Here is a 25,000-nt window from a genome sequence, read left to right on the forward strand (position 1 = left end):
CCTGGCAGGACGAGAAGGGGGACTCTAAGGAGACCCGTCTGACCCTGATGGAGGAGGTGCTGCTGCTGGGCCTCAAGGATCAGGAGGTGAGGGTTTGAACCCCGTCAACAAGGCTAAGCTAAACTAAGCTAATTCACTGTTTACGTTGCAAACCGACCGTTGAAGCCGATTTTTGAGAATCACCGTAGTGGTCAAACGGTGGTACTGCAGCCTCCAAAAGTCAGAGGTGGAAGAAGTACTCAGATGGTGTACTTGAGTAAAAGTAGAAGTTCTCAGATCTTGTACTTGAGTAAAAGTAGAAGTACCAGAGTGTAGGAATACTCTGTTCCAGTAAAAGTCCTGCATTCAAAATGTTCCTCAAGTAAAAGTAGCAAAGTATTCTCATCCAAATATAGTTAAAGTAGCGACAGTAAAAGTAGTCGTTGTGCAGATTGGTCCATTTCAGAATAATATATGTGATATGTTTTATAATGATTGATCATGAAAGTGTTCTCAAAGCTGGTAAAGGTGCAGCTAGTTTGGATGACTTTGTAGACTGCAGGGTAGCTGGTAAATTTACTCCAGGTGGAACTAAAGTCTGATTCAACACTTGATTATATTTCACATCATTCATTCACATCTGTGAAGTAACTAAAGGTATTAAATACATGTAGTGGAGTAAAAGTACACCATTAACCTCTGAATTATAGTGGAGTAGAAGTACACGGTAGCAAAAAGTCTCTCAAAAATAGTACTGAAGGACAGTACTTTAGAACATCTACTTAGTTACTTTACACCACTGGTAAACGTAGAAATACTTTAACTAAATTTATTTAAAGTAGCAAGAGTAAAAGTACCCATTATGCACCATGGCTGTTATATAAAATGTAATGTGTTTAATATGTAAACACTAGCTGGTAACTATTAGTGTTAATACCTGTACTGGAGTAAAAAGTACAATAAATGTTCCGATATGTAAGGGGGAAGAAGTATAAAGTAGCTCTAAATGGAAATACTCAAGTAAAGTGCAAGTATGAGTACTCCAAGTACTAGAGAAAATGTACTTCCCAAAAATACCTTTTCCCCTTGACTTACATTGGGAAAGAGACGTCTGTAAATCAGCGTATAATATTTGTTTAGCTAATAAAACCACCCAGCACTAATGCTTTTATATTATTTATATTTCATATTATTTAAATCATTAGGGTTTTAAAAGTTGTAAAAATGTACTAAAAACTGAATCCAGGGTTATTTGAGCCGGGAGATCGGAGGCGGGGATTAAGGGAAAACTCAACTGCGCATGCTCAGTAAGCATGATCCGGGTACTTTCTGGATCTACAGTCGCTTCATTTTGGGCTTCAAACGCCACTGAGCAGCTCTCATAGGAATGAACAGAGTGTCCACTTCTCTTTATTTACACACAGAGGTTAGAAAGGTCGTTATTCAAAGGTTGCTTAATATTCGTTGAAGTATCTTTTCCACAATGCATGTTTTAAATGTGTTGTAGTAACTCAAGTGTTACTCGTAAACACACGGGCTCAGTGAAAGCGATTATCCCCCGTTAAATTAATTACCTCGTTAACTTTCTTCCAAACTGTAGTGGTGTACTTTGAGGTTCCCTGGGCTACCATTTTTTAATCCTGACATGTCGCCAGAAGCCTCTACGTGACATCTTTCCAACCTGGAAGTAGTCTTGAGGGCAAAAAAAAAAAAAGTGTACAACCAACACGTCAGCTAAGTTAACAAGCTGCACCTTCAGACTGAGAGCTGGGAATTACGAGGCTTTGAATGCATCCGGATGTAGATCAGCACCTTAGGGTATCCGTATCATTTTTTTTTTTAAACATACAAAGCAGCTACAGTGTAGTTTTTGCGTTTAAAATGTTAAGTGTTATGCTCTTTACTTAATATAAATAACGCAGTTGCAGGAACAACAACAAATATAAATATGTATGTGGATATTTAGACTAAAGGAGGCAGCTTTATCTGCAACTTTAGATGTACTTTACTTGATTTTCTTGTACTATTATTGCAGTAGCATGTCAACAGTAGCACATTTTATTATGAATATGGAATACAATGTTAGATATCACTATAATAGACCGACCTGCTACTAATAAAAGATAATTACAACGATTGAAAGGTTGTATTTGTCATGTGCACTTAAGCTACAGTGTAGTTATGGCGATACAAATCTTAAGCAATAACTTAAGATATCATATAATTAACATAAAAAGAAAAATACATAAAATGAACCCCCAGTTTTCCAAATACTAAACTTTATTGCAATTTCATGGTGGTGATTTGGATTTGCTTTTATGACAGACAAAAGCAGTCAAATAAACCACCCCCTCGTAGAGCATTAACTTTAAACAAAGTATAAACCACATATCACACCATAAAATAACTTAATAACAGCATAGATATATGACACTAACACCTTTAGGACAATTGGCAGCTCGACTCAGACGACTCCCTCGATAAATGTTCCGTTGAGTTAATTAGAGACACCTGTTCTGTTGCCTATTTCCCTTTCCCTCACGCTCCCTGTCGTGGAACCGGTTGAGTGTCCTGCAGCCTTGTGATATTTAAGAGTCATACATCTGGAGGGCGGGTGCTCTGGTCCTGCAGCCTTACGATATTTAAGAGTCATACAGCTGGAGGGCGGGTGCTTCTGAGGAGCCTGGATGTTCTGGTTGGTCCTGCAGCTTTTCGAAGTCTGTGAGGAGAAAGGAGTCTGCAACACGTCCTCCGCTGACGTGTTGCCGACCCTCTGTCGTTAAGTAGATCCTGATGCTCTTTCAAGACAAGAAGTCTCCCTTTCTTATCCTTCCTTGTTCTTTTTAGGAATTCTGTTACTAAGGTTGCACCGCCTCGAATGCAAGTCACGAGACATTTCATATCACGGACTTTTGTGCAAATCTGATTTTAGTGCACGAGATGATGATGGCGGCAAAATGAAAAGATAGAAAATAAAAATGTAAACCAGATCTGTAAAGTAACTAAAGGTATTTAATACATGTAGTGGAGTAAAAGTACAACGTAGCATAACATGGAAATAGTCAAGTACCTCAAAATTGTACTTAAGGACAGTACTTGAGTAAAAGTAGAAGTACTCAGATCTTGTATTGAGTAAAAGTAGAAGTACTCAGATCTTGTACTTGAGTAAAAGTAGAAGTACTCAGATCTTGTACTTAGTAAAAGTAGAAGTACTCAGATCTTGTACTTGAGTAAAAGTAGAAGTACTCAGATCTTGTACTTAGTAAAAGTAGAAGTACTCAGATCTTGTACTTAGTAAAAGTAGAAGTACTCAGATCTTGTACTTGAGTAAAAGTAGAAGTACTCAGATATTGTACTTAGTAAAAGTAGAAGTACTCAGATCTTGTCCTTGTCAGATCTTGTACTTGAGTAAAAGCAGAAGTACTCAGATCTTGTATTGAGTAAAAGTAGAAGTACTCAGATCTTGTACTTGAGTAAAAGCAGAAGTACTCAGATCTTGTATTGAGTAGAAGTAGAAGTACTCAGATCTTGTCCTTGAGTAAAAGTAGAAGTACTCAGATCTTGTACTTGAGTAAAAGCAGAAGTACTCAGATCTTGTATTGAGTAAAAGTAGAAGTACTCAGATCTTCTACTTGAGTAGAAGTAGAAGTACTTAGATCTTGTCCTTGAGTAAAAGTAGAAGTACTCAGATCTTGTACTTGAGTAAAGTAGAAGTACCAGAGTGTAGGAATACTCTGTCACAGTAAAAGTCCTTCATTCAAAATGTTCCTCAAGTGAAAGTAGAAAAGTATTCTCATCTAAATATAGTGAAAGACAGTAGAAGTAGTCGTTGTGCAGATTGGTCCATTTCAGAATAATATATATATGTTTTATAATGATTGATCATTAAAAGTACAAAGTAGCATAACATGGAAATAGTCAAGTAAAGTACAAGTACCTCCAAATTGTAGTTAAGGACAGTTCTTGAGTAAATGTATTTAGTAACTTTACACCTCCGGTAAAAGTAGAAGTAAAAGTACTTAGGTCTGAAATATTGTCGGCTAAATGTACTTAAAGTAACAGGAGAAAAAGTAGCCATTATGCGCCATGGCTGTTATTTAAAGTATTAGTGCATATTATGATTACTTATTTAAATTGCGTACAGATATATGAAAGTTTGTAAATGTACTGCATTATATCATAAAGAATGGCATGTGTTTAATATGTAAACAGTAGCTGGGAACTATTAGTGTTAATACATGTAGTGGAGTAAAAAGTACAATAAATGTTCCAGTATGTAAGGGGGAAGAAGTACAAAGTAGCACGAAAGGGAAATACTCAAGTAGAGTGCAAGTACGACAAAATAGTACTCCAAGTACTAGACAAGATGATAGATCACGAGATGATAATAATAAAAATAAAAAGACAGTAGAAATAACTTTATTTGTGTAACATTTTTATACAGGAAGTGCTGTCCAAAGTGCTTTAGACAAACCATCGGAAATCAAGACGGAACAAATATGGACCTTAAAAACAACAACAACAACAACAAAGATAAATAGAATGAAGTTATTAGACTAACATATTCAATTAAGAGGCAGCACACGTTTATAAAATAACATGTAACGGGCCGACATTAGAAAGAAGGTAAGTGAACATATAAAACAGTTCTGATAGCCGGTATTAACATTGATAAATAGTTTTTAGTCTATATTATTCTATACATTGTCAAATTAATACAATTTAGTGCATTTTACAGCTTTTAAACCTAAAATAATTGAGTCTCTTTCCCGATGTACGTCAGTGGGATCAAGTCTTTCTGGGGCCGATGGCTTCACGTAATATGTCCGGCAGTGGCTCAGTCAGTCGGGGCTTGGCCTGGGAGCTGTAGGGTCGCCGGTTCAAGTCCCCGACCAGACCTAAAATATGCAGTGCTACTTGAGAGGTCCCAGTTCACCTCCTGCCCTGCCGTGGTGCCCTTGAGCAAGGCACCGGACAACCCCCTTCCCCCCCACTCCCATTGCTCCCCGGGCGCTGTACAATAGCTGCCCACTGCTCCTAGTGCTACACTCCTGGTGCTGGGATGGGATAACAGGGTGCTCTGCATGTGTGACCATGACAGAGGGGTGCATCCACACAGTGATTGTCTCTTCAACAATGTTGTAACGGTGAGAGGTCAGCAGCGAGTGACACCAGAAAGAAAAAGTAAAATAGTACATGTATGTAATATTCAGATTGCTCTCAAACCCATCCGCATCTCTTCTCTGATGCCCCCCTCTGATGCCCCCCCCCCCCCCCCCCCCCAGGGCTACACGTCCTTCTGGAACGACTGCATCTCCTCGGGGCTGCGGGGCTGCATGCTGGTGGAGCTCGCTCTCAGAGGGAGGCTCACTCTGGAGGCCTGTGGGGTGAGGAGGAGGAGCCTGCTGTCCAGGAAGGTGAGGAGGAGGAGGAGGAGGAGGAGGAGGAGGAGGAGGAGGAGGAGGAGGAGGAGGAGGATTTATATTATCTTTATATAGTTTTCCCAAATTGGGGAATCTTTTTGTGAAGACATGTACGCAGTTTTTATTCCTGCATTTTACTTCCACTATTTGATGTATTCTTTTTCATTGTATGGGTTCCCGCTCGGATTTTTCCGAAATAATTTATTTAACCGGACAAATTCGAAACTTACCGATAACAGTCTGTTACAAACGCAACTATAATGTACACCGAGGTTGACGAAAGAACGACAACGACCTCATATCAGTATCATGTCCTCCTCCAGACGACTCCACGGTGATGTCTTCACACGAGAAGCCCCTCTCTGCTGGCACGCTTGACGCGGGCAGAACACGGGCAATTCTAGCCAGTGTAGCCCAGTGAGGGTACGGCTCGCTGAACTCATGGATGAGCACTTTGCAAGCTGTGGCAAAAGTTAAACCCCCGTGAAGCGCCGATTGCCACTGCATCTCGTCGGGCGAGCTTGACATCAACGAGGAAAATGTCTAGGGATAGCCTACGTTATCTACATTTTGTATGTGCATTATTACGGGACATTTTGAATTTACCGTTTTTTAGCTGGTAAAATGTATTAATAAAAACGGTAAATTCAAAATGTCCCGTAATAATGCACATACAAAATTAATTACCGGCTAACGGGAACCCTGATAGAAATACTATGCTCTCAGAAGTACAGAAGTATTCATTTCAAAATGCAGTTAAAATAATAAAATGTACGCCAGTTGGAGATGTCCCGATCACGTGATTTTCAAAAGATCGGAATCGGGAGAAAAAAATCGGGGATCGGGATCTTTTTTTTTTTATATAAAATATTTGTATTTTATTTAATGTTACAAAACAAAAAGGACCATGTTCACGTCTTAAAGTCATCCTGAGGCCTTAGTTTTGGTTTGAAATGACACAACATCATGTATGTGTTGCTTCTTTTGGGCTTGTTTTCAGACCTGGATGCTTATTCCTCTGAAAGCAACAGAGTGGGCGCAGTGTCTAATAGCAGCAGTAAGCTAACGAGAGGCTACGTTCAGCTGGGGACTCGGGAGTCGGGACAGAGAAAATGTCAGGAGTTTGGAAGTATTATAACATTGAAAGCGAAGGCAGTGGAACAGCCAGATGCAATGTTTGCAAGGCGGAGGTTCCGCGTGGTGGAAAGAACAGAGCTACGTTCAACACGACCAATCTAATACGCCACCTGAGAAACAAACACCAACAACAACACGGCGAGTACACAGCGGCCACTCAGGTAACGGCACTGAAACAACCGACACTTTCAGAGGCTTTCAAAAGGAAAGAGAAACTGCCAAGATAGCTGAACTCATCGCGTTGGGTGACCAGCCGTTATCTGTTACCTTTTTTTCTCTTAATGCATTGCATAAAGATCGGATCGGGAAAAATCGGTATCGGCAGATTGTCAAAATCAAATGATCGGATCGGGAGCAAAAAAAAGTGATCGGGACATCCCTAGCGGCGTCTGGGTCAAAAGTGGACTGAAGCATAACGGCAGTCATTCCTAAAAGTAAATATGGCTTTTGATCCAAATCGTACGTTAAAAGCTCTTGCCCATATCGAGACTGTTGTTTCTGGTTTGAATGCTTGTCCTGTCAGTACTTGTTGGCTATGTCATTATTTATATATATATATATATACATGAGACATTTGATACTCCTGTAAGCAGCAGGATTAGTTTCCTCTGTAGAGATGCATGTTCTTACGGGGAAACTAATCTCTGCGTCGTATCAGAGTGTGTGGTTCCTCTTCACGCAGGCTGTTTGTTCCCCGTCATGCTGAATGAAACACTTCTGTTTGTGAAGGTGATCTGTAAGTCTGACGCGCCGACAGGAGACGTTCTGCTGGACGAGGCGCTGAAGCACATCAAGGACACGCAGCCTCCAGAGACCGTGCAGAGCTGGATAGAGCTGCTCAGCGGTGGGGAAACACGACTTTACCGTAGATGATACTCATATTAACATTCAAGACCCTCCTCAAAACCCACCTGTTCAGATCAGCCCCTCGCTGTGGTGCTACACGGTCCTTTTGTGCTGGCTGAAACCTTTCCATAGATTTATGACTTGTAAGGTGTCCTTGGGTGCTTTGAAAGGCGCCTGTAAATATAATGAATTATTATTATATTAACATTGTATAGACATGTGTGACGTGTTTTCACTTTGAGAGCTGTAACATTTTAGAAACCTATTTTATTTTTAGTGGGGAATTTACAGAAGACAAGAAATTAAGAAAAAGAAGACGCTGACATTTTAGCAGTTTTTATTTAATGTTTATTTTGTAGAGATTCATAAAACAGACTTTAAATGCATTTATCCTATGCAATGTATCAGGATCAAAGTACTGTATGTCCAAATAAAATAACAATATATATGTATTTTTAAATAAGTTAAACATGCAACAAAAGATTTAAAAAACCGCAATTAAAATATTTGTTGTAAAAAGTTAAAGTAAAAATGTGCAATCAAATATATAATAAAATAGAATAAAGATATTTATGTAAACATAGGAAGTTCAAATGTGCAATACAAATGTAATAAATAGAATACATGAATTAGAATATATATATATACAGTGGTTTATGAGTATTAATAAGATATGTATGCAGTTTGTAGGCAGGTTTGGCTGCTGATGGTGCAGTGTTCATTTCGTCAACAAAAACTATGACGAATTATTTTTTTTACGAGACGATGACGAGCTAAAAATAGATTCTTGATAATAAAAAATATGACCAAATGTATATTTAGTTTTCGTTGACGAGACGGCACTAAGGTGTTAATGGTGGACTACCATTAGGCGGGGCCTCTCTCTGTGTGTGGGGTGCGGGGCCTCTCTCTGTGTGTGGGGGGCGGGGCGTCTCTCTCTCTGTGTGTGGGGGGCGGGGCGTCTCTCTCTCTGTGTGTGGGGGGCGGGGCCTTTCTCTCTGTGTGTGCGGGGCGTCTCTCTCTCTCTGTGTGTGGGGGGCGGGGCCTCTCTCTCTATGTGGGGGGAGGGGCCTCTCTCTCTGTGTGCGGGGGCGGGGCCTTTCTCTCTCTCTCTCTGTGTGCGGGGGCGGGGCCTCTCTCTCTGTGTGTGGGGGGCGGGCCTAACAGACACGCTGCAGCGGCGTGCACACAGACTTTTAAGAGTAGTAGTACCGTTAAAAACCTTAACGATACCCATCCCTAGACATTACATAAGTAAAGTGTTGAGGGAGTGAAATGTTGCTTTACGAATTTCAATACTTGATGCCGTCGCATTGATTCCAATTCCAGATACCTGTGTTTGCCGAACTGAATTGGTTTGAAGAGAGAAAACATTTTGACTAAAAGTTTAAATGTAATGAGTTTTCATCGACTAAAACTATGAAGGATAAAAAGGACTAAAATGTGACTAAGACTAAATCAAAAATAGCTGCCAAAATGAACACTGTTATGTCGTCTGTTATTGCCAGTATTTTAATAAGAAACTAGAAGCAGCAGCATAATCAGTTTGAAACTAGCCACCGTGACATTCAGCGTGTTAATGTGATCTCTGTGTGTTTTAAAGTCCTAACCTGGATGTTCTGCTGTCTCCAGGAGAGACCTGGAATCCCCTGAAGCTTCACTACCAGCTGAGGAACGTGCGGGAGCGTCTGGCCAAAAACCTGGTGGAGAAAGGCGTCCTGACCACGGAGAAACAGAACTTCCTGCTGTTCGACATGACCACACACCCGCTCACCAACAACACCATCAAACAGGTAAACAAGTCCATTAAGCTTGAGATGGAATGCAAACAAATCAGCCTTCATGTTGTTGGAGACTCTTGACTGAGAGGTAAACACTTTATGACTAGGGAGGGGTATTGTTAAGGTTTTAACGGTGCTACTACTTTTATCGATCCGGTCCTTTAGCTGTACTTTTATCGGTTCTTTTGAGATAAAAAAAAATGGTAAATTAACTAAACGGTGTGTGTGTGTGTGTGTGTGTGTGTGTGTGTGTGTGTGTGTGTGTGTGTGTGTGTGTGTGTGTGTGTGTGTGTGTGTGTGTGTGTGTGTGTGTGTGTGTGTGTGTGTGTGTGTGTGTGTGTGTGTGTGTGTGTGTGTGTGTGTGTGTGTGTGTGTGTGTGTGTGTGTGTGTGTGTGTGTGTGTGTGTGTGTGTGTGTGTGTGTGTGTGTGTGTGTGTGTGTGTGTGTGTGTGTGTGTGTGTAATAAATAGTAGTGGTTGCAGTCTTTGAGGGTGCAAACAGTCACAGTGTGTTTAATGTCTGCATGTTTGACCTGTACAGTCCCAGCGCTACTGTTAAAGTCTAACTGAGACTAAAGTGCATGTTTGATCTAGCTGCTGAGGTCGCTAACGTTAGCATATAGTCGGCAGAGTGTAAGGGTAACATAATACGCAGATATATACAACTTTTAGCAGTAACAGGGATATAACATGTTACTTATAGCAGTGGGGAAATGAAAAAAGGATATTAACTTAAAGGGGACCTATCATGCAAAATGCACTTTTGTTCGTCTTGTATACTTGAAGATGTGTCCCCGGTGTGTCAGAAAACACAACCCTCTCTCTTTTCCTCCGTACCCAAATCTCTAAAAACGGGGCTGCAACGGATCTGATCCAGATTTGAAAATTCTCTGACGTCAGGAACGAGGAGCTCCGCCTATATGGGCAACTCTCCACCTATCAGGGGAATGGGGGGTTGGGCCACGGCCATTGCAGCTCGAAAGTGCTGGAGACGCTGTAGTACATATGCCAGGCCTGTAGGTGGTGCTGTTCTCACAGAATCAGCCCTTGCAAAAACAGGGCTGGAAAATAGCAAATAGAGCGAAATGAGGCATGGCTGGAATGCATGAACTGTTTGGTATTTTGAAAAAAAAACTTCACAGACATGTTGTATATAGGTATGGCCCTACGATATATTATTCAAATATAGCATGATAGGTCCACTTTAAAGTTATTTAAGTTATATTTTGACATCCTTTTGACATTTAATGTTGCATATACTTTTACTCCACTGCATTTCAGAGGCAACACACTATTTATTCTATTCTATTTTGTTGTGTTTTAAAAAGTATGTGGGTTTTCAGTCTGTGGCTATAAGTATGGTTTTATTGTCTCATGCTTTCACATTAGTTTCTTTTTGTCCTATCGGTTTTGTCTAAATGTATTCATGCTGCTTTTTTATATATGTATTGATGTAGGGGTGGGAACGATTAGTCGAATATTCGAAATTATTCATGTGTTCGAATATGAGTTATGAATATTATTATTTATTTTTTTGTGAGGGGTGCCTAAGTTGATTACATATTATCAAATTGAATGATTCAATGTATACGACAGTGCCATGGCTAAATGTGTTAGGTCTAAAGGTGTGTGTTGCTCCGCTCACCGGTCCCTCACAGCGGGCAGAGATGCAGTTGCTGATCTCCCTCTCTCGTGTCCGGTTATACTTCACTCGCGTTTATGTCCAAATCCATCAGATCTAGCTAGTTCTAGCCAATGATACGGCTGCTGCCCCTCCCTACACGCAGATCACGCAGACTCAAACCTCATCTTAGGCCCAAATGCGGCGCAAATGCGTTCCGCAGCCGTTGCGAGGTTCCGGCGCTAACAGTTCATGAGCGTGCTCCCCCGCCCCCTGTCAGCACTCGCGACACATGGCCAGCCGAAACAACAATAAGTGCTGCTTGGCAACCGTGTGTGGCGGCAAAGTGCAGAGACATTTTGACTGGAGAGATTTAGTTTTGCCGGTATTCAACATATTTTACCAGTCATAGTCCGGTAATTATTTACACTCTAAGAAGAGTCCTACACAACAGACATGGCGTCAAAAAGGAGTAATGTGTGGAAATATTTCGACCAGGTTAGTGAGTGCGGTGTAGAGGTCAAACTATGCCAAATTAAGCTTACATACATGCTATACCGCAACCTGCATTCCAGCTGAGAGGGTCTTCTCTACAGCTGGCCTGATTGTGAATCGCCTCCACATGAAAGCTGTAGGCCTGTAGCTGTCAACCTGTGATCACCAGTTCAATACATTTGACAAATTAGACTTGCTTTCTACAATTATTTGAACATGTATTTATTTCCAAAAATTATTGGAACAAAAATATTTTAATTATTTTATTTTTTTTACCCAATTTTTTTTTTATAGGATATGTACATTTCGGTTAACCGGTTAACCGTTTTTTGGGGGGTCGAATATTCGAATATACATTTGCTTTCAAATTCCCATCCCTAGTGTACAGCACTTTGGTCAACTCAATGTGCTATATGAATAAAGTTGGATTGTTTCACCCAGCTGAACGCACAGCATGTGAACCCAGGGTTATCGCGGGGTCTTAAAAAGTCTTACATTTGATAATCAGAATTTAAGGAAGGCCTTAAAAAGTCTTAAATATGTTAAAAAAAATAAGACTGGTCTTAAATATGATTTAGAAGGTCTTCAAAATGATGGGATTTGAAAGGTACTTCTGTGTTGCGATCACGTCTAAATGTCCGGGCTGCAAAGTAACCAGTCCGGTAGGAGCCTTTCCGTCCCCCCCAACAATCCGTATTGAATTAAATCAACACGGAACCCGTAATCAATAACTTTGTTCCCCCCCGGCCCCTTATCGGAGAACACCCAGCTAGTAACCTAGCAACCAACCAAGCAGATACTCGGGTATCTTCGAATCTACTTACAAATAAATATGCCGGGGAAGTTTAAGTTCAACCGTAATTGGTTGGATAACATCGAATGTACTGTAGTGCTTGGTTGAAACCAGTGGAGGGGAACGCGTTGAAGCCCGCTGCACCTTTTGCAAAAAAACGGTTACACTCGGAACATTTGGGGTAAAGACTTTACAATCTCACGGTCAGTTAAGTGGTCTTAAAAGGTCTTACATTTGAGTTGGTGAAACCGGCAGGAACCCTGGAACCATGTGACGCTCATGTTGATGTTCTTTCCCCCCGCAGCGCCTCGTCAAGAAGGTCCAGGAGTCGGTTCTGGAGAAGTGGGTGAACGACCCCCATCGTATGGACAAGCGGGTCCTCTCTCTGATCCTCCTCGCCCACTCCTCAGACGTGCTGGAGAACGCCTTCGCCCCCCTGCAGGACGAGCAGTACGACCTGGGCATGAAGAGAGTCCACACCCTGCTGGAGCTGGAGCCCGAGAAGGAGAGCGCCAAACCCAACGTCAACGAACTCATGTGGGCCGTGGTGGCCGCCTTCACTAAATGAAAACGTGTGTGTTATTTAATCATCTGAAGGACTTCGGCTTTAATGAGACAATCTGTTTTGGGGTTTGGGGGGGGGGGAGCCAGTGTTTGTACATCTTATTCCCAGGATGGCGTTTCGGTGGCAGTCCGTATTACAAATCTGACCGGTGGTGGTGGGCTTCACCGAGTAAGGGACGATTTCTAAATGATAAAGCGACTGCTTTCACACAGGGCGAGACTGGACTCACACGCCGACAAAGGTTAGATGGTGGAGAGAAAGAAGACCAGGTTCGACACTACGGAAACATCTCCACATTACTACAGGATCGGACCACATCCCGGTCCGCTGCAAAGAGGTCCTTCTGCCCCTCATGCCCTTTGCACTCCATCCTTTCATTCCCACGTGTGTTGGGAGTTAGCAAACCAGAATGTTCTTCTCGTTAAAATCCCTTTTTGTCCTCGGCTCCTCCTCAGAGCGCTTTGAGGAGGAGGCGCAGGACATCCTCGTAGACCTAAATGAAGAAAACGTTTATTAGTTGCAATGGGTCCGCCCCGTGTTTATTACAGAGCGACACCAGTCTTCCATTTGTATTTATGTTGCTTGGAGTAGTCCGCCATTTATCCACTATTTTTGCACAGCAGGTAGGATCGTATTTATAAGGGGGTTTTCTTGGGTCGAGCAGAAGAGATTTAAATAATCATGAACCTTAGCAAACATGGTAAAAACAAATCTCACTTATTTTCTCTACAGCTATAACTTACAAATCATTCCACATATAGAAGCTTCTGTTGTTTTATTGTTAAGTGTTGACAGTGAGTGTGAAAGGGTCGACTCGCCCAAATTACTATCGTTTTTTTCATACGGAAGACGTTTAAGGCCACGTACATTTTGTTTTTCTCCAAATTCTGAGTTTAAATTTGGAAATTCAGATTTTCTTTCTCTGCATTCTGACTTTTTATTTAGTCGAAATTCTGACTTTTAATCTCGAGAGCTCTAATCCTCTTCTGTACACTTTTATTTGAGTTACTTTCATCTGAATACAAAGGGGGGTAAATGGAATGTCCTTAAACGATAATCAATAAATATGCGCTGGAAGACTCCACCAACTTGTAGCTCGCCCTGCCCCGCTCCATAAGCCACTGGGAAGTCCTCGGGCAATTTCCAGTTCACATCAGGATCATCCTTCTGATGTTTGAAGTGGTCGAGCGTCATCTCCCGGACGGTCGTCGACACTTTCTCCCTCGAGTCGTCATTCCAGATGAGCTCAGGGTCCTCTGAAGCCACGTCTCTTCCAAGAGTTTCCTGCGAATCCAAAACCTTTACTGTAAACTGTTTTTCCTGGAAATATTTTGCACTAAAGAGAACGTCCCCGTTGAACCCCCCCTCTGGGAGTTCACTGGGCACCAACAGGGGGAAGTGAGGCGATGCATTTTGTAAATTTGGGTAAACCGACCCGTCTTTCAAAGCTTCCCTCTTGCAATACGTCGTTCCTTTCAGTTTACATGTCATGTCAAAATTAGATATTATATTGTTTCATACATGCAGACAAAAGGAGGGTAACTTTGGCGCCTGAATAATCCTATTAGATTAAAACCTACTGTTGTGTAGATGTGGGTAAACATCTATTTCGATATAAAATCCTCCATCGGGTCTGATGAGTGCGATCTTTGGATGAGCCCCTTTTTGTTTTATGGCATACTTATTTTTCTGTTTTACTTTTGGGTTTTTTACGACCAACAAAATACCAGTAGGTGTGAGCAGCTGATTTTGAGCAGAGAGGATGCATGCTGTTGGTGGAGGTGGAGGGTACGTGTGGATGTAGCCACAGAGGAAAGGCTTGTATGTAATTAGTCATTTTATGTGTACGGTTTAATGAAACTCAATGAAAGGGATCGTCTCTCCTATCTCTATAATTCTGTATGCTTTTGTATTACCACACAAAATAAAGTAAGGATCCTTTAAGTGCCTGAATTTAGCACTGTGCTACTGTGGTCATTTTTATTCTATACATATATTTATATTAAAATGCTAACAAATAGAAAACACATATGGAGACCTAGAGAAGCAAAAACAAGCATATTATAGGGATCTCATTGGCTAGCTGGCCACCTCTGTTGGGATTGGTCAATCGCTTAGAGATGTCCCGCCCCTTAGCCTTCAAAAGTGACGTCACTGTGTTCCTGAAGTAAACAGCGGAGTCCAAGCTGTTGTCTGTGTTGCCTAGTAACCACAAACACGTACGGAGGAAAAGAAATAGGGTTGTATTTTCTGACACTTTGTGGGTCTCCTGGCACACCGGGTCACATATGTATGTATCAAAGACATCAAAAAGTGAATTTAATATAACGGGTGACCTCTAATCATATTTTAATTGATTATTAATTTAGAAAAACAAACATTGGCTTATCTCCGGGTTCCTCCAGCTTTAATAACCTTTCCTAAATTGGTTATTCATTGAGAAAAAAATCAAGCAAATTAACAATTCAACTTTGGTTTCATAATGTATTTATTAAACAAGGATCATACATACAAATATATCAATCTCCACAAAGAGAAGAGAGGATTTACTTAAGCAGATTTAATGTCCATATATACACGAAAGTATGTATCGAGTAGACACGTTAGAATCAGCATTTCTTAGCAGATAACCTCCATCCAGGTGGTGCACTTCCTCTGCATGCCTCGGTGGATTCACACCCCGTAAATGTAGCTTTTCTCTGCACATCCGCAGACTTGAAAACGACCACAGTCCACATCCAGCGTCTCCGAAACATCAGGGCGCTTTTTTCCAGAAGTTTCCATCCCTTTTCAAGATGCTATCAGAGTCTGTCTCAGAGTCTCTTGTGCTGCTTTGGCTTTGAATGCCGTCCACTTTAGTAAAAAAATCCAATTCCACTTCCAGGTATATTCTTTTACGTCATGTCTCACTTGATTTTGGTGACGCTGTGGTAGTTTTTGAGGAGTATTTCCAGCAGCTTGTACCTCCAGTAGAAGCTGTCTCCGACCTGACGCAGCTCGTAGGCGCAGGTATCGATGGTGGCAGCGAGATCTGAGAGAGAATCAGATTATTAAGAATACATCAATAGAAATAAATACAAGTTATCACATAAATGTCACATTTGTTTTATTATACAATTTTACCTTTTTTATTGAAATTCCTTAATCTTTAATTTATATATTTTTCTACTTTTTTATTATTTATCTTTTTACCTTAAATCAATAGAAAGCCAGGATATAGGTTAACATGTCCAGCAGCAGATTATAAAGTGATTAAAATGTCTTCCACTTTTACCACCTCATGAACACATAATCCAGCAATATAATATATATATAATATATACTGTATATATGCCCTATATAAGTGACAATATAACTTCTTAAAATGTGTAAACAACACATCAGTATATCAGTATGTAGTGTCTCTACTTTAAAGAGTCCTCTCCTGCTGATGTTCAGGTGTATATCAGTATGTAGTGTCTCTACTTTAAAGAGTCCTCTCCTGCTGATGTTCAGGTGTATATCAGTATGTAGTGTCTCTACTTTAAAGAGTCCTCTCCTGCTGATGTTCAGGTGTATATCAGTATGTAGTGTCTCTACTTTAAAGAGTCCTCTCCTGCTGATGTTCAGGTGTATATCAGTATGTAGTGTCTCTACTTTAAAGAGTCCTCTCCTGCTGATGTTCAGGTGTATATCAGTATGTAGTGTCTCTACTTTAAAGAGTCCTCTCCTGCTGATGTTCATATATCCATAAAATAAGAGAAATCTACTAATTTAAATAAATCTATTAAATTAAATAAATCTATAAATCGTAGAGACTCACCGTGGCCAGTCATGTCCATGGTATCCTCTTGTGTTCACGGAGAGAAGAGAAGGTGTGTAAATGTTCAGTTGTCTCTCGGTGCTGTATGAGCTGTGTGTTGTTGTCGCTCGACAGGCAGCAGCAGGTCTGAGTTATTGATAGCAGCTGCAGTTTAAATAGTGACGTCTGCGTGTGACGCACCTCTCCGAGCGAGGAATCCCCTTCTCCAAGCCAAGTTCCTCCCTCTGAGCTTTACTTCCTTTTCACACAGAGGGTTATGGAGCTGCTTGAATCAGCAGGATCACATACGAACTGAAGTGTTTGGACTTTAGACTGTGGTCAACATCAACAGATTGAATAAGAAATAATAAACTAAGATTAAGGATTCTTATGAAAGGGTGAACATAACATAGCTAACAGATCATTTGTAATTTATTTAATATATATTTTTCAAATGTTCAATTATTTTACAATTTACATGCGTATGTGTCTGTGTGTGTGAGTGTGCATGAGTGTGTGTGTGTGTCTGTGCATGAGTGTGTGTGTGTGTGTGTGTGTGTGTGTGTGTGTGTGTGTGTGTGTGTGTGTGTGTGTGTGTGTGTGTGTGTGTGTGTGTGTGTGTGTGTGTGTGTGTGTGTGTGTGTGTGTGTGTGTGTGTGTGTGTGTGTGTGAGTGAAGGAGTTCAGAGAGATATGAGGCGCATTCACACTGCGGTACTTTTCCCACAAAGGTTCATGCGAACTTAGTTCATGCGAACCTTTTTACCCCCCGGATTGCAAACCACGCCCCGTAAAACTCCCAAAAAGTGTTGTGAAGCCGCCATTTTATTATCCTCGCATTAGCATTATTAGCATTAGCATTAGCCCAGCGCAGAAACGGAGAGAGACTAACTTATGGCAACACAAAATAAAACATGGGAGCGGTGGAGATGAGGAGGTGTCGGCGTTCTGGCGATTTACTCGGAAGGCTTCAGTAGAAGCTGCTGGGAGTCCCAACTCCGGGGACTTCCGGCCGGGGGCTTTGGGCGGCAGTATACGCCGTGAAGTGGTTTGCGGCCTGCCAGTAAACCCAAAGCAGAAGAAGAAGAAGAAGAAGTGACGTCACTATGAAGGTAGATATGGGGCAAAATGCGAGAGCGTGTAAAACCTGATGTGAGTACTTGTAGAAAAAAAATCTGAGCTTGTGTGCTTACATTTACACTTGTATAAAATATCCACGTAACTGTGAACCAAATGTACACTTGTATAAAATATCCACGTAACTGTGAATCAAATTTAGACTTGTAGAAAATATCCACGTAACTGTGAACCAAATTTGAAGTCACAGAAGAAGAAAAAAGTTTTGTAGCTTGTAGAAAAAAAATGAATTTAGAGATGAAATGTTCACTTGCAGAAAAATACATATTTTTTAAATATATTTTCCATTACAACTGCAACTTTATTTATTACAACCTCTCAAATCAGTCATTACAACTTGACGAATCTGCTCTGTGGCAGTATAAATCGACAAATCTGCGGTCTTGACTTTTGCTACACTTCTTGCGATAAATGTGTCGCAAAAGTAATTTTCACCTGTAGATGTGGGGGGAGGGAGGGGGGTTGGAGCGAAGGGGCGGAGCTATCAGAACAACGAGGCTTGGGTCAGTCACAAGAGGCTTCTCAATACTCAAATTTCCCCTCCTCGACTCCTCGACTCCTCGGTCCTCCGGTAGTGACCCGGAAATGAATTTCAGCGCGCCATTTTGAAGGACGTCTCATTTCTCTAAATGCACACCGAGGACCGAGGATCGAGCATCGAGGAGGCTCTCTGGAGGAGCTATAACCGAGGATACACTGATGGTTCCTCCACGGCTCCTCCGCGGATGCATTTCCGGGAACGGTGGAGGCGTGACGCACGGCCGGACTTATCTCAGCCAATGACAGCTCTGCATGCATCCCCTGGATATTATTTGAGAACCTGCTCTCATCGCAACGCGATGTTTACAGTGAGAACAGCTGTGAGGTCCTGCAGAAAGCAGAGCAGTGTGTAAAATATATATCACTCAGTATAACAGGCATACTCTCTTTATTTGCTTTAGTTTAGTAGATATCTACAAAGAGTCCATATTTTTCTAAAACCATTTAGTGCTTCACATAATAAAATACACAACGGCTGTAGCCTGATTATGCTTTAGCAGCTGTAGGTGTGTGTGGTACAGTGTGTAGGTGTGTGTGTGGTACAGTGTGTAGGTGTGTGTTGTACAGTGCGCAGATGCCGCGGACAGACGGGTCTCAGTTGGTTTGATGTCCTTACTTTTAATACTTGCAAATACAACTTTTGGCCCGTAATTTCAATTCCCCATTTCAGCGACCAGAGAGAGGGGGGGGGGGATATATCCAGTCTCTGATTGTGTTACGTTATTATGAGAGTGCTCTCATACTTTAAATTGTATATATTTATATAAATATATGTGTGTGTGTGTGTCCGCATCTGTAGCCTGTTATTGTCTCATTATACCGCACTCTCAATGAATTCAAAGTAAATATGTGGGGGAACAATGTTCAGCTGATCTAACTATAAAATATTATATTTATAAATATAAAAAGATTATAAAATATGACAAAACACTCGACAGCTGATGCAGCTGTTTCCACGTAATAATGAACGGACGTCGCTTTAATATGACCGCTCAGAGGAGAGGAGTTCTCATTTCTTTAAACGTCTGCTGCTTCCCCTCCTCTCTCCTCGGTTCCCCTCCCCGGTCCTCCGCTCGCATCTCCTGTGGGCGGGTCTAAGTCTCGAGGAGGGGAGTCGAGGAGGGGAGTCGAGGAGAGGAAATTTGAGTATTGAGAAGCCTCTATAGTCACAGTCAGGTCGAACCGGATGACAGCGGGGCTAACTGTTCGTGTCGCTACCAGTCCGCTGACATGGCGCGTCAATCAACGGTAAGTTGTGCCCATTACTTGCCCAGTATTACTTTGAATATTATTATTGTGATTGAGGATTAAATCCGCTTTGAAGACCACCGTTTTATATCGTGCAGTTTAGCGGCGAAATAACGTCAGTCAGCCAGCTAACGCTAGCTCTGTTGAGTTTATGCTAGCTAAACAAGTAGTGATTGTAGTCTATACAGCAGTAATTCATATATTATAGTAGGGGTCGACCGATTATCGGGGCCGATATTCCTCATTTGACCGATTATCGGTATCGGCCTTTTTTTTAATAAAATTGCCGATAACACTTTGGCTCTGATGCGGCCGTTTCTCTGTCTGCAGTCACCACTCTCTGTACACGAGCAATGTCCCGCCCACAGCGCTATCTGATAGGCTATTACTGAAGTGTCAATCAACACTGAAGATTTTCCGGGCGGAAGCCAGCCATAGAGGCGGGACCTTCTCAGATTACAGGCAGGTGCGAAGAACGCAGACACAGACAGAGGCAAGCAGCAGCGCTGAGCGGCAGAGCCATATATGTGTTTCGAAGGTAAATCAGTTGAAAGCCGAAGTTCAATAAACATCCCAATCCCCTATGCTGAAGTTGCAAAAACAGCACGATCTATTGATCCAATTCTATCAGCTTCCCAGTTACACAGGGACGCGGGAAGTCAGTCAGAGTTGGGGTGCGTGCGGAGTAACTGTGGTGCGGAGGGGGGGCTGCGAGTGGAGCCTCGCAGTTTTTCAGGTTGATATGTGAAGCTCATTAGCTAATCAACATGTATTTAGCAAATGTTTAGCAAAATATTAGAAGTGAGGCTACTAGTCTAACGTTAGGTCTACTGTAATAGCCTCACTTTTAATAGTTTTCAAAACATTAGCTAGCACTAGTGTTTTGCAGTTGCTAGCAGTTTATTGGGATTTTATGCTAGATAGACAGGCATTGGTTTGATATAATAAATTAAGCATTATTGTTAGTTAAGCATGTCAGCCTGCAGCCCCACTTCTTGTCTCTCTCTAACTCATTGCAGATGGCTGCACTAAAGAAAAGGGCACAGAGAGGAAACCAGTTGTAAGATGTTTAAAAGTTCATTAAACATAATATAGGCTATGCTTAAATGCATTTCAAAGAAGTTGTGTTGAGTTGTGTTGGAGTTTGTGTTATTCTACATTTTGACACTATAGATTTTCTGATTTTACTGCAAATGTATATCGGTTCCAAATATCGGTTATCGGTCTCCTTGATTACTAATAATCGGTATCGGCCTTGAAAAAGCCATATCGGTCGATCCCTATATTATAGCCTACTGCTTTGGCACTAACGGTTGATAACCGTTTATGAAAATAAAACCAATTGAACTGTACTGAAATAATGACAAGTTTTATAATTGTCTTGTGCTCTTGCTGTGTTTTTAAAGCCTTTGTAAATTATCAATGCTATTTTCTATTTAGCTAACGTCGAAGTAGTGTATGTGAAATCAACCTCACAATAAGATGTGTGTACATTACAATTATTAATGTCATAATTTCAAGATGATTACTTAGATATTACAATATGGTTGGTTGAGCTGGAGTTCATTATTGAGTTTACAAGTTAACGTCACAGTCATCTGAAGAACGAACCCAAACCTTGTTGTTTTTATTAATTGTATTACAAATTGATATCAAATAAACAGTAAGCATTGGTAACACAATTTCCAAAGTTACAGTAAAATAAGGCTGCGGCCCCACGAGGACGAAAACGGCTAAACGCATAGGATTAACGCAATCGCAATCGCAAACTGCTTCCGTCCACATGCAATAATTATCCGGATAGTGTCTGTCCACACGAGACCGCTCCGTTTAGCTCCAACCGCTGGAGAAGCTGCAGTACATATGCAGGAGCCTGTAGGTGGCGCTGTAACTTCCTCCACAAAAGCAGCGAAGAAGCATGGTTGTCATGGTTGCCCTTCTGTTTATTCTCCGCGGTGGGGGCCGAGGGAACCGGGCAGAGTTTTTCGCCAGTCAGCGTGTATTAAAGTTGAAATCTTCCGCACAAAATTATAAAAGTGCCGGTCAGAGGTCTTCTTTGTTATTTATTGAGCTTTAAAACAAATGAATAACGACTCTATATAATATAATGATAAAATACACGGAGCCTCTCTTTTTCCTCCCTCTCTTCGGACAGCGCCAGTGTCTGTCTCATACAGCAGCTCATCCAGTAATGAGTGACCCGGCCGACAGTAAAAATAAACATATTTATAACTAGTTTAGGGAGTTTGAGAGGTAATTAAAATAGCTAAGGGCGATGATCTGACTTGAAGTGTGTGTTGCTGCAGCGGGAGGAGCTGCAGGTGAGCAGAGCTGCGTGTCTCCGTCCTGTCAGATTAGACTTCACTCGCGAGAGAAAGATAAATAATCTGAATTCAGGATGCAGTTTACTTTGACGTGGGGGTGAGCAGCAGAGGTGGGGAGAGGCGGGGCTATTGCCTCATCATTATTGCTGTAGATGTTGCACAAACAACTGTAGCATGGCCAATAGCGTCCGGAGCACGATAGCAACTCTGCGATCCGCCATTGTTGTTGTTGTTGTTGGTGGCGAAACACTTCAGCACTGGCGCGGGGTAAGCGGAGGTGAGCAGAAGAGGTGGGGAGAGGCGGGGCTATTGCGCAATCACTATCAGTGATCTGAAAATGTCCGTATAGGGCGCACACACGGAGCTGTTTGACCCCCCAGAGAGTGGCGTATGCATTTCTATCCACCTTGGGACCCGTTGTCGTTTCCTCAGTCGTTTAGTGCCGTATTCGGTCGTCCTCGTGTGGCCGAACGGTCTATATGACACTAAACAGTAACGCAAACGACCAAATTCGTCCTCGTGGGGCCGCAGCCTAAAAAGGACCCTGACTCGGACAATACACAATCCAACAGAAGAGAATCAGTTATATTGTTTGTACACATGGTACTTTACATATATATATCTGTTTGTTTAAGGTGTCCAGGTGCTGCAGACAGGCTGGACCAGAGAGTGAGAGACAGAACTGGACTCCTCACAGCAGTGAACTTCAGCACAGGTACAAATACTCTTTTTTCATACTGTACAAAGAATCAAGAAATATATTGATTTAAATGAATGAAGTATTGACTTTAATACACTGATATACATTCCATTAAACAATACTAAATACTAGATCACCTACACATCAGTTAAGTTGAGAGGTTTTTTCCATGCAAAAAGTCACATTTAGATATTTAGCAATATGACTTTGTCAGCTTTCTAATTTAATGTATTGAAGGCAAAGATATTTAACACATAGTGAGAACTGCTACTATTTATCTCTCAATATTGTCTGTAAAAGTTATTCTTTCAGTGAGAGTACAGAGCAAGCTTCTACAGTTGCACTACATTTTGATAACAGTTAAATATTATTTTGATAATAACATATATTTCAATGTTGATGAATTTCATACTGTTCATTCATAATCTGATTACAATTAAAAAATAATTATATCAACAGCCCCATAACACACAAACACACCTCTTTCATAAATAACACACTTGTTCTGCAATAATGTTTTATGTTTCCTGTCATTTTTGTTAGGAAAGGACATGCCCGAAAGACACGACATCTTCTCCTTCTCTGAGGGTCAAGAAGAACATCCAAGAGGAACATTAAAAGCTGATGTTATGAGATTTTAAGACCAGTACAGGACATTCACTAAGAAACTACTTTTATTGTGAAAACAAAGATCTGCACACCGAATATTTTTGTAGTCTATCAGGACCATCATTTGTTTGTGACGCTGCCTGCACCTCAGAGAAGGGGTGGTTATAGTCAGGCTTATAAAAAAACAGTCAGCTGATCGAATGCACCTATTTCCACATCTACGCTCCATCAGCTGATTATTTCTATGTGCCTCACCTTATGAGCTTCACATCACTTGTGCCTTGTACCGCAGAGTTTGCAACGTCACAAATAAATGGGGCCAATCTTCAGTCAGATGTGAATGTGTAATCTAACACTTTCAGTAAGAATAATGGACCAAAGGAATGCAAATACAATTTATTGAAATGTGAACGAAAAGTTAATCAAATGTTTTAAATAAAAAGCACATATGGACAGAAGGTGCAAACCTATTAAATGTATAAGTAAACACATTTAGTCAAATAACGTGACAGACTAGGCCTGTGCAGTTGGTATCAGCTTTGCCCAGCATGGGCTCCTCCATCAGGCCTGGTCCTCCTCGCTGAGGAAAGACCCTCAGTCCTCTCCAAACCAACAGACAGGACGTCCATCACACGGAGGTTTCTCCCTGAAGTCTCTGCAGCCCTCTGGACACCACGCTGTCTCAATCCGTCCACACTGAATATGAGAGGGGGGAAATGAAAATAATAAATGCTTTAGACAATAAGAAACATAAAGTTGACTGTTGAGTTGTTCAGTTTTTTTAGATTGTCAATACTATTACTGTATAACTAATATCTCAGGTTAAGAGGCACCTTCAAATAAAGATTGGTCTTTAAATACATGTTGTCTTTTGAATTGTTTGTCTGAAGTCAAGGATCTAGAACTGGTACTTAGTTTTAATGATACAGTCTGGTTATTATGCTGTTTGGAGGAGGCCTCACAGGTAAGAGCACTAACTAGCTACCATCACATGTACCTTAGCTTGACTTAAATGTATTAAACGTATAGTTCAGTGATGGCAAAATATAAATAACTAATGTCATGCAAACGTTAATATTTGCTTGATTCCAGAGTTGAATTTAGCACAATTGCATACACATGTTAAGGGATTTTAAGATTTGGAAGTCTTCGTTCTAAATAGAAAATAGCATGGATAATTTACAAAGGCTAAGACAAAGACAATTATAAAACTTGTCATTATTTCAGTACAGTTCAATTGGTTTTATTTTCATAAACAGTTATCAACCGTTAGTGCCAAAGCAGTAGGCTATAATATATGATTACTGCTGTATAGACTACAACCACTACTTGTTTAGCTAGCATAAACTCAACAGAGCTAGCGTTAGCTGGCTGACTGACGTCATTTCGCCGCTAAACTGCACGATATAAACGGATTTAAACCTCAATCACAATAATAATATTCAAAGTAATACTGGGCAAGTAATGGGCAAAATGTACCGTTGATTGATGCGCCATGTCAGCGGACTGGTAGCGACACGAACCGTTAGCCCCTCAGTCTCCAGTCACCCAAGCCTCGTTGTTCTGATAGCTCCGCCCCTTCGCTCCAACCCCCCTCCCTCCCCCCACATCTACAGGTGAAAATGACTTTTGCGACACATTTATCGCAAGAAGTGTAGCAAAAGTCAAGACCGCAGATTCGTCGATTTATACTGCCACAGAGCAGATTCGTCAAGTTGTAATGACTGATTTGAGAGGTTGTAATAAATAAAGTTGCAGTTGTAATGGAAAATATATTTAAAAAATATGTATTTTTCTGCAAGTGAACATTTCATCACTAAGGTCATTTTTTTTCTACAAGCTACAAAACTTTTTTTTTTCTTCTGTGACTTCAAATTTGGTTCACAGTTACGTGGATATTTTATACAAGTGTAAATGTGTGCACACAAGCTCAGATTTTTTTTCTGCAAGTGCTCACATCAGGTTTTCACGCTCTCGCATTTTGCACCATATCTACCTTCATACGTCAGCGGCTTCATTTGCC

The 25,000-nt window shown here is 41.2% G+C and overlaps 1 protein-coding gene and 1 long non-coding RNA gene across 2 annotated transcripts; both read left to right on the plus strand.

The window, feature by feature from the left end:
• The first annotated feature begins 10 nt into the window (after positions 1-10).
• Positions 11-14,596, plus strand: LOC117444878 (Golgi phosphoprotein 3). Its single transcript, XM_034080259.2, has 5 exons — positions 11-86; positions 5,265-5,396; positions 7,269-7,383; positions 9,018-9,178; positions 12,379-14,596. Exons 1-5 carry the CDS (start codon positions 48-50, stop codon positions 12,640-12,642), a joined length of 711 nt encoding a protein of 236 aa, XP_033936150.2. The 5' UTR covers positions 11-47; the 3' UTR covers positions 12,643-14,596.
• Positions 14,597-19,175: 4,579 nt separating this feature from the next.
• On the plus strand, positions 19,176-23,839 carry LOC139433692 (uncharacterized). Its single transcript, XR_011643078.1, has 3 exons — positions 19,176-19,344; positions 22,304-22,383; positions 22,912-23,839. It is a non-coding gene; the product is annotated as an uncharacterized lncRNA (long non-coding RNA).
• The last annotated feature ends 1,161 nt before the right edge of the window (positions 23,840-25,000 follow it).

This window comes from Pseudochaenichthys georgianus, unplaced genomic scaffold (assembly GCF_902827115.2).
Source record: "Pseudochaenichthys georgianus unplaced genomic scaffold, fPseGeo1.2 scaffold_973_arrow_ctg1, whole genome shotgun sequence".
Lineage (NCBI taxonomy): Eukaryota > Metazoa > Chordata > Actinopteri > Perciformes > Channichthyidae > Pseudochaenichthys > Pseudochaenichthys georgianus.